The 15,033-nt window shown below is 35.4% G+C and overlaps 1 protein-coding gene across 9 annotated transcripts in view; it reads left to right on the top strand.

Moving 5' to 3' along the window:
* Positions 1–15,033, top strand: part of VRK2 (VRK serine/threonine kinase 2) — a 79,564-nt gene that overhangs the window by 49,986 nt on the left and 14,545 nt on the right. For 5 of the 9 annotated variants that reach the window (XR_013996557.1, XM_081101644.1, XM_081101641.1 and 2 more), the window contains exons 9-11: positions 5,562–5,682; positions 7,981–8,039; positions 12,116–12,282. Coding sequence is in view for 6 of the 9 variants with exons in the window: in XM_081101644.1 (XP_080957770.1) it covers positions 5,562–5,682; positions 7,981–8,039; positions 12,116–12,282 (347 nt within the window). In the remaining 3 variants the exon portion in view is untranslated. Of the gene's footprint in view, positions 1–5,561; positions 5,683–7,980; positions 8,040–12,115; positions 13,129–15,033 lie in introns of all 9 variants that reach the window. The other 4 variants (XR_013996556.1, XM_081101646.1, XM_081101642.1 and 1 more) reach the window with 2 other exon arrangements.

The raw sequence follows: 15,033 nt of genomic DNA, 5'->3' as shown, positions 1-15,033 counted from the left end.
TATTATCAACGTTTTTTTCTTCATAAAAACTAACATTTATAAACATTGACATATTTTGGGCTCGTTGCCTGATAATTAAAGAGAATTATATCTGTGTCAAATATACTATTTTAAAATTTGTTACATTCTTACTAATGTTAAAAAAGCAATATTTGGATCAATGTGTGGTATGGATTTTTGTAGATTTTTCTACTCACTGAGGCATGCAGTCAATACCTAATTTCTCTTGAGATATACTGCATTTAACATATTGAGCTTTTTTAAATACTTCAGACCTGTGCATTGAGTGTATAATGCCTGTTTTAATTTGACATCATGGATGACTGTAAAATATGATATCTAAATTGCATTTTAAATGGCTGTTTGTTTATGTAATATATTCAGTATCAAGGAAAGATATATTACATACTTTTTTTATTTTTGCCAATTGCTACCGTGTATGAAATCCAAGTCTTGTGTTATTTCTTGCATGGTTTCACTTCACTATAATTTAGCACTCCAACTTACAAAATATATGTGAAATAAGCTGAGACTGTATTTTAATGTTACCAAACTTGGGGAGGTGACATGATATTTATCTTCTTAAACAATAATTCAGAAAAGGAACCCATTTTTCAATTATAGGATGTCAAGGGAAGCCATCAAGCTGTTGATATGCTCTGTTGGAGCTTTTAGTAATCAGAAAAAATACTGTTGATTTCTAGTTTTAGGTAAATGTATCTGCTGTAAATAGTCTTTGGTTGATGTATCTATCAATAAGCAATAATGAGGAAACTATTTCTTCTGCAGGCATAACCCAGTTCTGACATTTAGACATGACTTTTGAAGTCATGACATAGGTCTTGAACTCTTTGGTTGGGTTAAGAATACACATCGACCAAATGCAAGATATCTACACCTTTGCTCTGTTGAGTAACGTTTCCTAAGCCCACCACTGTGGTGTTTCATAAAAAACTAAGCCTTAGAATTTAAAAGGTACAGACAAAAACAAGTGTTTAATATTTTCTTTGCATTGTCACACATTGCATTCTTTCTTCCTAATGCCATTCTTTCTGAAATTACAAACATTTGTGGTCGTCATAACAGTTTGCGGCTTGTTATATGTATGTCTGAATTTACAAAATCCTGAATAACAGTAACTCTGTTTACTACTTAGAAACGTAAAAATAAAGTTTAGATTTGTTTTGCAGATAGTCACCCTCCCCTTGCCCAGATGAGCATCTTATTCAGGTGCATTCTGCATTCTTACTGTCATTTCTGAGCATATACATGAGTATTTTGGGCATTTAAACCCCTGTTTGCTTGAGGCAAAAGTTTTCAAGTTCACTTTATGATTTCCTACTAAACTTGTTTTTCTTCACACTTCATAATGGTACTCTATGTAAGAAATAAAACTAAACAGAAAACCCTCTAGGCGAATAATCAGATTCATTTTGGGATTAACACTTGCACTTTTCTTGTTCTCTCAATTCCTCTTTCATTCCATTTGATGAATTGGGCCCAGATGATTTCACTCCAGTTTGTTTTTAGAATAAGGACCAGCTCCTACTGCAGTGATGGCGAACCTATGACACGTGTGTCAGAGGTGACACGCGAACTCATTTTTTTGGTTGATTTTTCTTTGTTAAATGGCATTTAAATATATAAAATAAATATCAAAAATATAAGTCTTTATTTTACTATGGTTGCAAATATCAAAAAATTTCTATATGTGACATGGCACCAGAGTTAAGTTAGGGTTTTTCAAAATGCTGACACGCCGAGCTCAAAAGGTTCGCCATCACTGTAAGGTAACTCCTCTGTTCATGTACCATCTTGGAAGGACCATTTAGCACTTCATGAATTAATGTTTTAACTAGACACACTTCTTCTTCAGAATGAACTAGTTTGAAAGCAATAGTATCCTGAAAGGGTAGTTGCATGAAAAATTTTTGTGCTGCAGCTTAGAACTCAGGATTTGCTGCTTGTTTATTTCTTGCCAAAAGAACTGTCTTTGTATCGGTGTATCGTTTGGTGTGTTACATTAAAATGCCTACTTCAAGTAAGTCCCTAAGTATAGAGTAGTATACATAATGTTGTTTGAATGATGTTAAAACTAATGTTGGAAGCAAAGTAATTATTAGGTTGAGTGTGGACTTTGGATTCTGATAGAGGGATTTCAGTACAGAGCTGTGTCAAATTTTACTCCATGTTACTGAGCAAGTTATTTAACCTCCCTGAGTCTCTGTTTTCTTACTTGCCAACAGGGCTAATAATACTTACCTTATATTGTTAGGATGAATAAAGGAGATAATATGAAAGCAGTCACAGTGTCTGGCACAGTAGCAGCTTCATAAATCACATCAGTTGTTTTTAAGGATGCATTTCAGTGTCACCTGTTCCTGTCATCAGCTTTCTAATGAAATAGAATTCAAGTCCCTCCCTGTACCTTATTTTTCAATCATTGTTCCTCTAGGCCAGTGGTTTTCAATCTTCCTAATGCCGCGACCCTTTAATACAGTTCCTCATGTTGTGGTGAACCCCAACCATAAAATTATTTTTGTTGCTACTTCATAACTGTAATTTTGCTACTGTTATGAATCATAATGTAAATATCTGATATGCAGGATGTATTTTCATGGTTACAAATTGAACATAATTAAAGCATAGTGATTAATCACAAAAACAATACATAATTATATATGTGTTTTCCGATGGTCTTAGGCGACCCCTGTGACCCCCAAAGGGGTCGCGACCCACAGGTTGAAAACCTCTGCTCTAGGCAATACTTTATAATTTAGAAATGTTGAGCCATTGAGAACACCACAGGCTTTTCACAAAAAGAGTCATGTACATTGCTTCATATTAATAAGCTAAATAAAAGTTAGATGCTAAATTATATTTGGAAACTAACAAGAGAGTGTAGAAGAAAGATAAGAATAACTAAATTTTGTTTTTAAGTAATAGTTTGGTGTTTTTAGGAAGTCTGAAAATATACTGTTAATAATTATATTAATTAACAAATCTAACTGAAGAACTCTGTATGTTACAGTAAATTATACAGAAATACAAATTATACAAAAACAAAAGAATCCATAATATATTTTAACTTTCAAATTAAATATTCTTATACTTAGACATTAATAGTCCTCTTCAACTATAATTAATTCTTGTTTTACTTTTTATTTTCAGCATTTTATTTCTTTTGAAATACAAAGGAAATAATAGAATATATGTAGTAACTATAAAATATTCATTTCCTCGATTCAGTAATTATTATTTGGCATGACACTTATAGTCTGATATATTTTAAAATCAATTAAAGACATATCAGTTCATTGTGTTAGTTACACATTATCATTTAAAGTATTTATTTTTAATTAACAGATATTAAAATTACTTTTCTGTGTACAGTAGATGGAAAGAAGACATAATTGTTGGTAGAAACTTAGCATTTAATTTCACTGAAATACATCAGTTTTCCCAATTTATTTCTCTGGGAGGGAATTTCAGGAAGGGTATGTACTTAGAAACATTTTTAATATTTCATCTCACTCTTTCATGGTGGGAAAGAGAAACTATAGCATGTTGTTAAACATTACATTTATTTCTATAGAGCTGAATGGAAACACTGGTAAAACACCTACTTAACCATTGTTATTTATGTATAATATCACAATAAAAATAAGTAAAACATTGAAAATGTGATAATGTATTTTATTTAGGTAAGGCCAAACTGTAATTGTGAAGTAAAGTTAACTGTCAAAGGGCTATTTCAAATGAGACCAGTTTATGAAAGACTGGCCTCAGAAATCTAAATGACTTGTCATTACTGCTGCTTCAGGTCAATTAATCCCTCAGAGGGTGGGAGAAAGTGACTGGAAAATTCATTCCATTTTAATTCTTGATTGTTTTTCTTTGAGGCCCTCTTGCATGTAGCCTGTGTCCTCCAAACAGGTGCCAGAAGACAATTTTTCTCAAAAATTAGAAGATGTGAATTTTTTAAGTGGTGGTAATGAGGACTTGCCATAATGGAAAAGGGACTTGTGAACACATCTGTAAAAATGGAACCCTTCCATTATTAATGGGAGATTTATTGCCGAAGAAATCACTACAAAACTGTGTGGTAGAGATCGTGTTTTTATTTTAATACGAGAGCCAGGACTCGCATTAGGACATTGTTGAAGCTTGTGCAGAAAGTAAATGGCACCCAGGGGGCTGTAGCATTCTGCTAGACTGAAGGGCCTTTAATAATCCCATACTCTAATAGCAGTTAAGATAGAGTGTGTGTAAGAGCTAATCTTGTCTTCTGCTTTTATAAAAACTTATGTATAGTAACCAAAAGTAGCTGTGATGTGTTAGCAGCATTGTTCTTAGTATTATAACTTTTTAAACTAAAAACTAAGTTGACCGAGCGATTGTTTTGGAGTTTATTTCATGAAAGGTAAAATAGAATACCTGTTTACAGAAAATTTAACAGCCGCAGATTACACTCAGGAGAGTGTATATCCCTGCACAGATGAGCATTCATGTAATGGTAGAAATGTAAATACCAACTTGTCGTTCTTTAACAGGTTAGAATGGTTTAAAATAATGAGTTTATTTTGTAGGGTTTCATTAATGTTTTCATCCTTATTTCAGTAATATTTTTTATATTTGACATGATTCTTAGGTTTCATTGTCCATCTCTTTAAACCAGGCCCTTTTTAAAATATAAAGTTATGATGGAATTAGTCTACAATATTTAGTAGTTTGACATAAATGATATTTGCAGTGACCTAAAAATGTTCTTTTACTGAATTTTATATAAAAATGCTGAAAGCCTCTGTTAGGCTGCAAAATAGACTTCCCACCACCTCCGCCCACACTCCCATGCATACCATTGCCTCATCTTTATATTTTCTATTCAGGATATTTGACCCAGAATCTTAGTTTAGCTCTGCTTAAATCTAAAACTAATATTTGTAAAATTTTTAGAACCATGTACCCAAAACAGAAGGCATATTTTATCCTTCACTTTAATTGAAAAATCTTCAGACAGACCTGTTTTTTCATACTGCACACTAGATGGCAGTTTTGTCATATTCTTCCGACTTAAATGCTGCTCGCGTGAGTGGAACAGAAAAGGCCATCAGTGTTTAGTCTGCACTCAAAGGGTCTCTGCATGACCAATGCAAACCCCATGGACTTCCTGGAACATATGTTAGCAATTTAGCTGCAGACATTTATTTCTTTGTTTTACTGCTTGGCTCTTTGAGAAAGTGTTGGTGCCAGGTTATGGGTTGTCTGGATCATGTCAGAGGCCATGGAGATCAAGTTCATGTGACAGGCTAGACTAAGGAAGGATGAAGTTGGAGGAGGTGAGGAAACTGACCCTTACTTTCAACAGCAACAAGTCACTGCCTGTCTGTGGACTGGAGCCAAGCGCCTCGGCGTTTTAAATTTTACTCCAGCTGAACAAACAAAACACGTTGCCCATTTGGCTTTTTCATATTTCATCAGTCGTCGTTAAATCAGCGATTTCTCCATTTCTCAAAACCTGCTTATCCCTCATCTTTCTCTCTCAATGCCGACTCCGCCAGCCCTGTCCAGACGGAGTGACCTGGAGATCCTCGGCTACTGCCTGCTGCGGTGGTTCTGTGGGAAGCTGCCCTGGGAGCGGAGCCTGCAGGACCCGGGGGCCGTCCAGGCTGCAAAAACAAAGTAAAGATTTCCGTCTCCCATCATGTACAGCAACAGGTCTGCAGGCACCCATGAAGGGGAGTTAGTATCCCAGAGGAGATTGCCATCCGCCCAACGTGATAACCAAAGCGCATTTCTTAAGTTTGAAAAATATTATTTAAAAAACCAAACAGCTGACAGACATCAAATCCATTAGGGTGATGCCTATGAAATCACATGTACACGAGTTGTAATACAGAATGTAAAGCGACATAGTTGTTCCTCTACATGGTGTTTTCCAAAGCTTAGATTCTAGGTGGTGGTGTTTTCAAGGAAGAGGGTTTTCAAATGAGCATTGTGCACGTGTGTGCAGGCAGCCCGAGCTCGGTGTGACTGGTACTAACTGCGCAGGGCGACAGTCACATTGGGACAGACATGGCCTGTATTTTTCAAGTGAGAGCAGCATACCTCTTTCTTAATCTTGTGTCTTGGAGGGAGTATGTTTTGTTTCTGAAAGAAGAAACAGAATTTTTACATGAGGTGTTTTATCTAAAAGGTAATCCTGCAGCCATGTAAACATTTTTAATATTTCACGTTCAGTTTTTCTCAGCTAGAATCTGTTAGCATGAAAATTAGGTCAGACTGAGAACAGAGTGTGTTGCTATTTTACTGTTTTCTCACTTATCAAGCCGAAGAAAAAGTCAATTGCATGGAGCGCGGAATAGCCTTTTTTTTTTTTTTTTTTTTTTTTTATACTCAGATATGCCCAACAGTCATTATCCACAGACAGAATATCACTATCGGGAAAGGCAGCTATGTTCTAAGTAGGACAGGTTACAACAGAAGTTTACAGAAGAGTTAGCTGATTCACAGAAATCAACTTTCAAATCCAGTGTGGCATCGGTTCTTAAGAGAAACAAAGGTTGGCCTGCAGATGCAGAATAATACAGATTATTGTAAATACGGGCGTACCGTCTATTATATGAAATGTTTCTCCACTTGGAATCTTGATCACTCTAGTCCCTCACCCAAGATGAACACATTTATATAAGTCAATATTAGAGCTATCTAATCAGTTGTTACTACAATGAGCAATGTGTCCATATTGACCCCATGTAATTGACATTTTTCAGTATATCGGTCAAGCCAGAACTCAGTAATGGGTATAAATAAACAGTCCTTGCAATTTTCCACCTCAGTTTACTGAGTTTGAATATTGTACTTTATTTTAAAGATTAGCAATTTAATTCGAATGATATATATATACTAGTATATATGTTTTCCTCTTATTAAGACTTACTGATGATTTTAGTCTTTTATCAATATGCATATATAGATGCAGTTATTGTGGATATCTTTAATGAATATACCTACATATGTATATTCAAATATAATAATAGGGGATTATATAAAATATAATGCTAATAAATATAAACTTTATTTACATTTTAGGGATCCTTACATATATTAATATCTTCATTTTGATTTGATTATTAGTAATACCTATAGATCATTAAAGCTAATAGATTACGAAGTGTATAAGGTAAACTGTAGACATTTTCAAATATCTTATAGTGTATAATACATAATCATAATTTATTCAACTTGCTGAGGAGGCATAACACTGAATTTTCCATAAGGGCATACTTGCATATTCAACCATACTACCATATCTCCCTAAGCCTTTTATTTTCCTGAAATAGGGTGGTATTAGATCAGTGCATTTATTGTTGCAATTCTGCCTGTGCCTGAGTTTATGAATCACACATCCATATCAGTAATTTTCATTGAATGTTTATATATTTGTGGCTGAAGCAACTTAGAGTTGTACTTGTTCAGTCTAAAACATTGGAAATGGTTAGAATAATGGGGTTTTTTTTGTTTATTTATTTTTGGATATTTTTTGTTAATCTGTTTAATCATAGGATAGCGTGAAACACTGCCCAATAGAGAACAATATACATAAGTAATTAAATAATTTGCCCCTCCCCAATAGTAAGTACTTGAGGAAAAATATCCTTAAAATCCACATATATTTTTTCTATGTATTTTTTTCCTGTTTCTAAGAAAAGAATGACAGATACTGCTACTTCTACATTTTTACATGTGTAAACTTTGAATTAAATTCTACATTATTTAGTTTCTAGGTGATTGATATAAAATTGGTCAATGAGAATTGGGGGATCTTCCCCACCTCCACTTTCCCTCTTACTTATTACTTGGTGGTGAAAGTTAAGAATTAGTGACTCAACAACACAGAATTTGAGTTTTGTGTACTAATCAAAACAGTGAATCACAGGATCGCAAGCAGATTCATTGTGTGTTACTCTTTTGTTTCAGTCTGTTGGATGAGCTCCCTGAGTCAGTGCTTAACTGGGCCCCTTCTGGAAGCAGTTGCTGTAAGTCAAATGATAACTTCTGCCTTCTCCCATATGCTTGACAGGTCACCACATTTGTCACTCTTGTTTTACAACTTTTTAATCCACCATTCCCATTCCACAGGGTTGGGAGGAAACTCTTCGGGGTTACAGATAGGTTGCTAGAACAGAGGCTGTTTAGATTCCTTCTGACATTAGAACACAGGAGCACTGCACGGAAGTGTTTAGGCCGCTTTCTAGGCTCTGCCGACTGAGTGTTTTTTTAAATATACATAGAGTATGGGAATCATGCCCAGGTTTAATACTCAGCGTCATATAGTATTTCTTGAGTTGACTTTCTATTTTTGTGCCTCTGTATATTGTTGAAAGAAGATAAAGTTGATCTATGAAAAGACAACTTTCAATCAGTAATTTAAAAAAAAGTCATTAAACCCTTGAATGCTGTTTAGACCCTGGGTTACACTCTGTCTGAACAGCCAGCAACAAAATTTTGGATTGGCAAAGGCATGTGGTGCTGGGATTTGGAGGTATATTTCATCAAATCATTTCACCTTCCAAGTTAGTATAGACCATTTTCGGAGTTCTTTAATTTGACATTAGTAGTCGTAAAAACAATAAGTTGATTCAGAGTTACAAAGTGCCTGCTGTTTGCAGTGCATGTGAGGCACACTGAGCACCAATTGAAGCAAGTGGCTTACATTGTCTTACAGAACAGAGCCCCCATTTGCTGTCAGGCTTGCTTTTTCTTGAAGATAGATAAGCAGAGTGAATCTTGTTCTCTGTTTATATGGGGCAATCTCAAAGTTAGTTTTTACCTGACTTATGAAAGGGAATATGCAGACTGACCCTCTAGCTAAGGTCAAACAGGGTCAATTTCCATATGAGGGTTTTAGAGCTAAATCATCTTAAACTCATACCTAGCCCTTCTTTGACAAGAGACCAGAGTTTTCATTTTCATAGGAAACAAAAGAGGAACAAACCAGACCTGCTCTCCCAACGCTATTTCCCAAGTCTGCCAGTCTGCTATCCTGCCTTCTGCCCTCCCTTTGCTACTGAAGGGATGGGGACAATAGGGGAGTATTCATTTAGGGGATGGGTTGAAAGATAAAAGTGTTTTGTTTTTGTAATTGCAATGAGTAACTTGGTCCAAACGCCAATATTCCTTTTTGGCTAATAATACTCTTTTTTAAAAATATATTTTTTATTAATTTCAGAAAGGAAGGAGAGAGAGAGAGAGAGAGAGAGAGAGAGAGAGAGAGAGAGAGAGAGATCAATGATGAGAGACAATCATTGATTGGCCGCCTACTGCACACCCCCTGCTGGGGATCGAGTTTACAACCCAGGCGTGTGCCCTGACTGGGAATTGAACAGTGACCTCCTGGTTCTTAGGTGGACACTCAACCACTGAGCCACACCAGCTGGGCTCGACTAATATTCTTATTGACATTTTTACCGGGTCATATAGTTTGTGTTTCACTTAGTAAAAAAAGAGAACTGGGGCAGTTTCAGAAAAAAAAATTTAATTGTACATCTCATATATCTCCTTTGCCTTTCCTGTCCCTCCTGCACAAAAGGTCAATGTGCAGTTTCAGGTCAGAAAAGAAAGCCCAGATGCCCTGGGTTATATCAGATAATCTTCCGTGACACTTCTGTCACTAAGGTTATGTTAAAAGAAGAGGTGAGTGATACAAGAACTCACGGCAGCAGTGCCAGGTTCCTCTTTTTCAGCACAAACCATTCGAGTCTATAGTATTATTTTATCAAATGCAGATTTCTGTTTCTAAAGAACAACATGTTGAACCATTAATATTCACCAAAGGTCTCTTAAGTTAGTTGATTATGCTTAGGAGAATGGGTATTGTAAGCAGGGCAATTAAACTGATTTACAAAAGGTCCATTACTAAGACATTTTATGGAATAAAACAGCCAAGAAGTTTGCAGCATGCATGCCTAACTCAGTGTAATGATAGTAGTTTCCAAAGTTTCTATCTCTTGAAATGATAGTCAGTAATGATACTTAATATTTCGCTAGCTTAAAAAGCAGATGATTCAAGGATATCATAATTTCATACTACTCAAAGTATTTTGTTTTATAGCTCTGGAAATATGCTAGTAAATTAGAAAGTGTACTTAATATAATAAATCCAGATCTTGAAAAGCTAACAGTTAAACCAGTACTACATCACAAAAGTCTGAGCTCCAGGATTATAATACATTTGTAACAGAGGTGGGTCTTTGCTTTTTCTCCCTCTCTGACCTCTCTGGTACCTAGTTTTTTTCAAACCTCAGGCCTGTGAAGGCTTTGTGGAACAGCTGCTCTCAGCCGTGGAATGCCAGGAGTCTTCCATTGTCTTCTAACAGCCATTTGTGAAGTGTTCAGCTCTGCTCTCTCCATTTGGGATATTTTGGTTAATAGAATTGTAAGATATACCATACGTGGCCTACCAATCTTGAAAGGCCCAAAGAACCACAGAATATTTGTATTAAAAGAGCAGTGAATGTAATTTAATCTTTTTCCTCCTTGAGCATCCCTCCAGGAATTGGACGCCCCCAGAGGGCTCCTGCAAGCCTGAGTTATAAATATGATGGAACCCCAGCACTTGCTGGTGAATAGAAATCTGGCTGATGGAATACTAGATAACAGAATTTATATACATTAGAGAGGGGAAAAGTAGGTTGCATAATTGCCACAGTGTCTAAATGAACAAACAAACGAAAAACCCTGGAGCCCAGAGTTCTCATCTTAGTCACATGAGCCTGATGTCCTTGGAGAATAGATGTGGACAGTATGGTGTGTAATGGTCACTCTCTGACTTTCGTAGAACAAAAACAGATGATGACTATGTCTTTGGAAATTTTTTCCTGTGGGCAGTGAAACCCCGTTTCTCTGTCTTTCCCAGATTGAAGGGAGCTAGGCCTGGAGGGAGGGGAAGAGAAGGCTAGGAAGTCACTCCTGCCAACCCACAACGCTTCCCAGATTTTCTTTCTATGGGATGTAAACAGCCTGGTGGTAAAGTAAGAAGAACTTGTGTCTGGGTTAGTAATAAGTTTTTGAAGGGGAAAGGCTGTAAAGACTAGTTTGTGAACTTGTCTAAACCTCTAAACGTCACTGTAAACAAATGAAAACATGCCCGCTTTTAAACAGTGTATGGTCTTATCCTTGTATATAGATTGTAGATTGAACCTTCATGAAACAAAAATGCTGCAAAAACCACATTTGTTTTAAGGCTCTGCTATGTTTATAACTGTTGGTTACTAATTCTTGTTTTTAAAAGTTTGTAGTTCATAATTATTTTTTTTTTTGGGCGGGGGGGGAGTTACTTTATAGTCCCAGGCAGGAGATTACAATAGAGAGAAAAAAAAAGGTAGCAACTTCTCATCCTTCTGCATTAAATCAGGAAGGCTGCGACGGGGAGGTGCTGGGCTCGCCAGGTATGGAGGTTTGGCGAATTCTACAGTCAGTCACGGCTGAACACGTACAATTCAATGAACTGTTATAATCTCAAAATCAAAGCCTTAATTAAAATTTGGAATCATTTTTTCCCTTTGAAGTAAGGAGGTTTATAGTAAGTTAATTGTTTTTAAGTGATTTTTTAAAACCTCAACATAAAATAAAATTATCATATTACTCAGGTAGTTCTTAGTACTTGCACCCCATAAATCAAAACCACTATAATACAAAAAGTTTTCTTTCTTTGATTAGTGATTTAGTAAATATAGGGTGTTCCCCCCCAAAATGTATACACACACTTTGGATAATGATAAAGGCAGTATTTATTTAAGTACATTTTATTTTCAAAATTGAGCAGTAAGCTGTTAAAGAGTGTATACATTTTAGGGGGGAACATCCTGTATATACAAAAATATATTTAAAAAATTAGTTTCTCTCATCTTGTCAATCTATAGGTCAATATATTTCAGTCATTTTTGGATATCATTTAAAAAGTGCTTTTCATTGAATTGTTCATTCTTAGTTTCTTTAGGATGTGTGTGTGTTTGTATGTGTGTAAGAAAGAAAGAAAGATTTTGAGGATACTGGTGTCTTGACATTCCTTTGCCGATTATGAATGACATGTAAAAAATTTAATACTTCACAGATGAAATAGCCCAATATTTGGCATGTGCTCATAATTTAGCATATGATGAAAAGCCAGACTATCAAATGCTCAAGAAAATTCTGAACCCAGGTGGAATCCCTTTAGGACCATTGGACTTTTCCACGAAAGGAGAGAGTGCAAATGTGCGTACTGCGGACTATCGAAAAGTAAGTACCATAGTCCCTGGGATCTTATGATTACCTCCCGTGAAGCTTGCTTCCAAGTGAGATTGCTTCAAGTTTCAGGTGAGTTTGACAACCCAGGTTCTTATTATATTTAATTCCTATTTCCACTAACTAGCTCCAGGCAATTTTGTTGAAAGTTCGGCATATTGTTTCTTACAGAAACATGGTAGGATCTGTGGTCTGTTGTGTACTAGTAAAGAAGCACGCGGTCACTGTCGGCATGGAGATGCGACTAGGTTAAGTCGACTCTGACTTCATTCATGAGAACCTTTATTTGCTGCTTTTCTTCAGATTTTCTTTAGTTATTTCCCTCTGTTTTTGCAGACCAAGTTGGCCATAATTTGGTGGCAATAATAATATTCTTAGATTTAAGCAGATTATTTGTATTTGCTGATATTTCAATATATAGAAGCAATTCTTTTTTTAAAAGTCAATTTAAAAAAGTTATATCCCTTCCTTTACTCTGCCGTTTTCTGACTCCCTCGTGCCAACTTAAAAAAAAGAATTAGAACTTGAAAAATAATTAAATTTGAAACAATACAAAATAATTAGGACAAAATATTTTTTAAGAGGGTGGGGAAACCTGAGACTGATGTCAGCAACATGACTGGACAGGTTACTAAACGGCCATTTCTCCCTTGCCACCCATCCACATGCAAAAAATATATATATAGGAGGGCTTTTTCTCCCCTCATGCATGTATAATAAAGCAGGGTCAGGATGCCATTCATTTTTAATATTTCTTATGAACTTTGGATCATCGCAAGTGTTCATGAGCCAAGAATGCAGGATGCAAACTAACGTGACTGATATGCTGCTGGATGAACGGTGAGTCAAGTATCTGAGCACAGATGGTTCTGATTTGCTGAATTTTGTAGCTGCTGCAACTGAAGACATAAAATATCCTTCTAGTCATAAATTAGCTCTTTGGAAGCAAAACCTTGACACCAGAGCTTTACAACCTTCAATTAGTAGGGAAAGAAGTATTTGAATGACTGTGGTATTGACATCTGTAGGCCTGCATAGTAATCATTCCTAATAGAAGAGAATATCTGTTTGAGGAGGTTTTGCATGGCTAATTAACTACCAGTGAGAATATGTAATTTTTTCATGATCTCCTGATTGTCACCTTTCTCTCATGATACAATTACATTTTATTGTAGCAAGTGCCTCACAAACCAATTGTCAGCACTATTTACTTATTGCAGAAGGCAGAACAAAAGTTCATGTTTAATAAAAAGCCACTGGATTTTGATCTTGGTAATTACTGAGACTTATTTCAACAGTTTTATTGACTTTTGTGTTTTTATCACTTTTGCAACAAAACAAAGAGCATTTCCTTGACATAGTATTTCCCTTGCAATAATGGTCACCATTTAATCTACACCAATTTAAGTAGTGTTTTCCCCTTTTTTGTAGTTTTTTAGTTTCATAAACTTAATTGAAATATAAAAAAGCCATTTTAAAAAGATAGCTATATCCTCTGATATAAAATTTTAATTATTCACCAGAATTTTTTTTTCATCAAATTCTGATACTGTGAAACCATTTTAATATCCAGAGACTAGAACATAAAACAGTTTTTCCAATGAGCCTCAATCAAAAATGTTTTACTCTTTATTTTATAATATATTTTTATTGATTTCAGAGAGGAAGGGACAGACAGAGAAACAGCAATGTTGAGAGAGAATCACTGATCCGCTGCCTCCTGCATGCCCATACTAGGGATTGAGCCCGCAACCTGGGAATGTGCTCTGACCAGGAATCGAACCAGGATCTCCTAGTTCATGGGTCAAAGCTCAACCACTGAGTCACCCCAACCCAGCTACTCTTTTCTTTTGATGAGAGCACTTAGTAAAACTAAAACTTGAAGAATGAGGCAGGGGTGGGGTGGGTGGGTGGGCAATGATTAACCAAGGAACTTACATGCATAAATGTATAGCCCTTGAACACAGACAATAGAGTGTGAAGACCTGGGAGCTTCGGGGTGGAGGGGTCATTGGGAAAAACAAAGAGACATCTGTAAGACTTTGAACAATAAGGATAAATTTTAAAAAAAGAATAACATTCTTAACACCTTAATTTCTGTTAACAATATGATCAGCCTCATTATATATAAAGTATGATGATTTGGGGATATATTTCACAGTATGTCAATATTTATTGGATAATGACATTTCTCTAATATTTTAAGTATACAAATATATTTAATTATAGTATAAAATATAGGTTCACTATATGTGGCTACACCTTAATTTTTATTTTTAAAACTTAGATTTTGTGATGCTTAAAAAACCAAACTTGAAAAAGTCCAAAAGCCAAGTATGACAATATAAACTGCCCTATACTTCACCCCTTTGCCTGATACAGCATAAGATAGTTTCCGTAATTGATCGTTTCCATAACAAATGTAATTTTAAGTCCAAAGTGAATATTAATGAATGGCCCCAGATTTCTTTTTTAGTCAGAATCCTCTTAAAATTTCCTTAAAAACATTACTTAATAATCTACACATGGATCACTTTAGTTATGTAACAAACTAGTGAATGAACTTTAGACTTGTACTTTTTAGATAAAGGTACTTAAAAATAAGCCAGTGGACCAAAAAACATGTACCATTAGATGAATAAAATGTTTCTACCACTCAGTATTCAAAGGAGAGATATGTTTGTTTAAAATGTTATTTCCCTCAGTATAATAAATGGCTGTGCCTTTTCAATTTAGAATTCTTAA

Source organism: Myotis nattereri (assembly GCF_964212035.1).
Source record: "Myotis nattereri genome assembly, chromosome: 10".
Classification (NCBI taxonomy): domain Eukaryota; kingdom Metazoa; phylum Chordata; class Mammalia; order Chiroptera; family Vespertilionidae; genus Myotis; species Myotis nattereri.
Note: the sequence above shows the minus strand (reverse complement) of the source record. Positions and strands in the feature narration are given on the sequence as shown.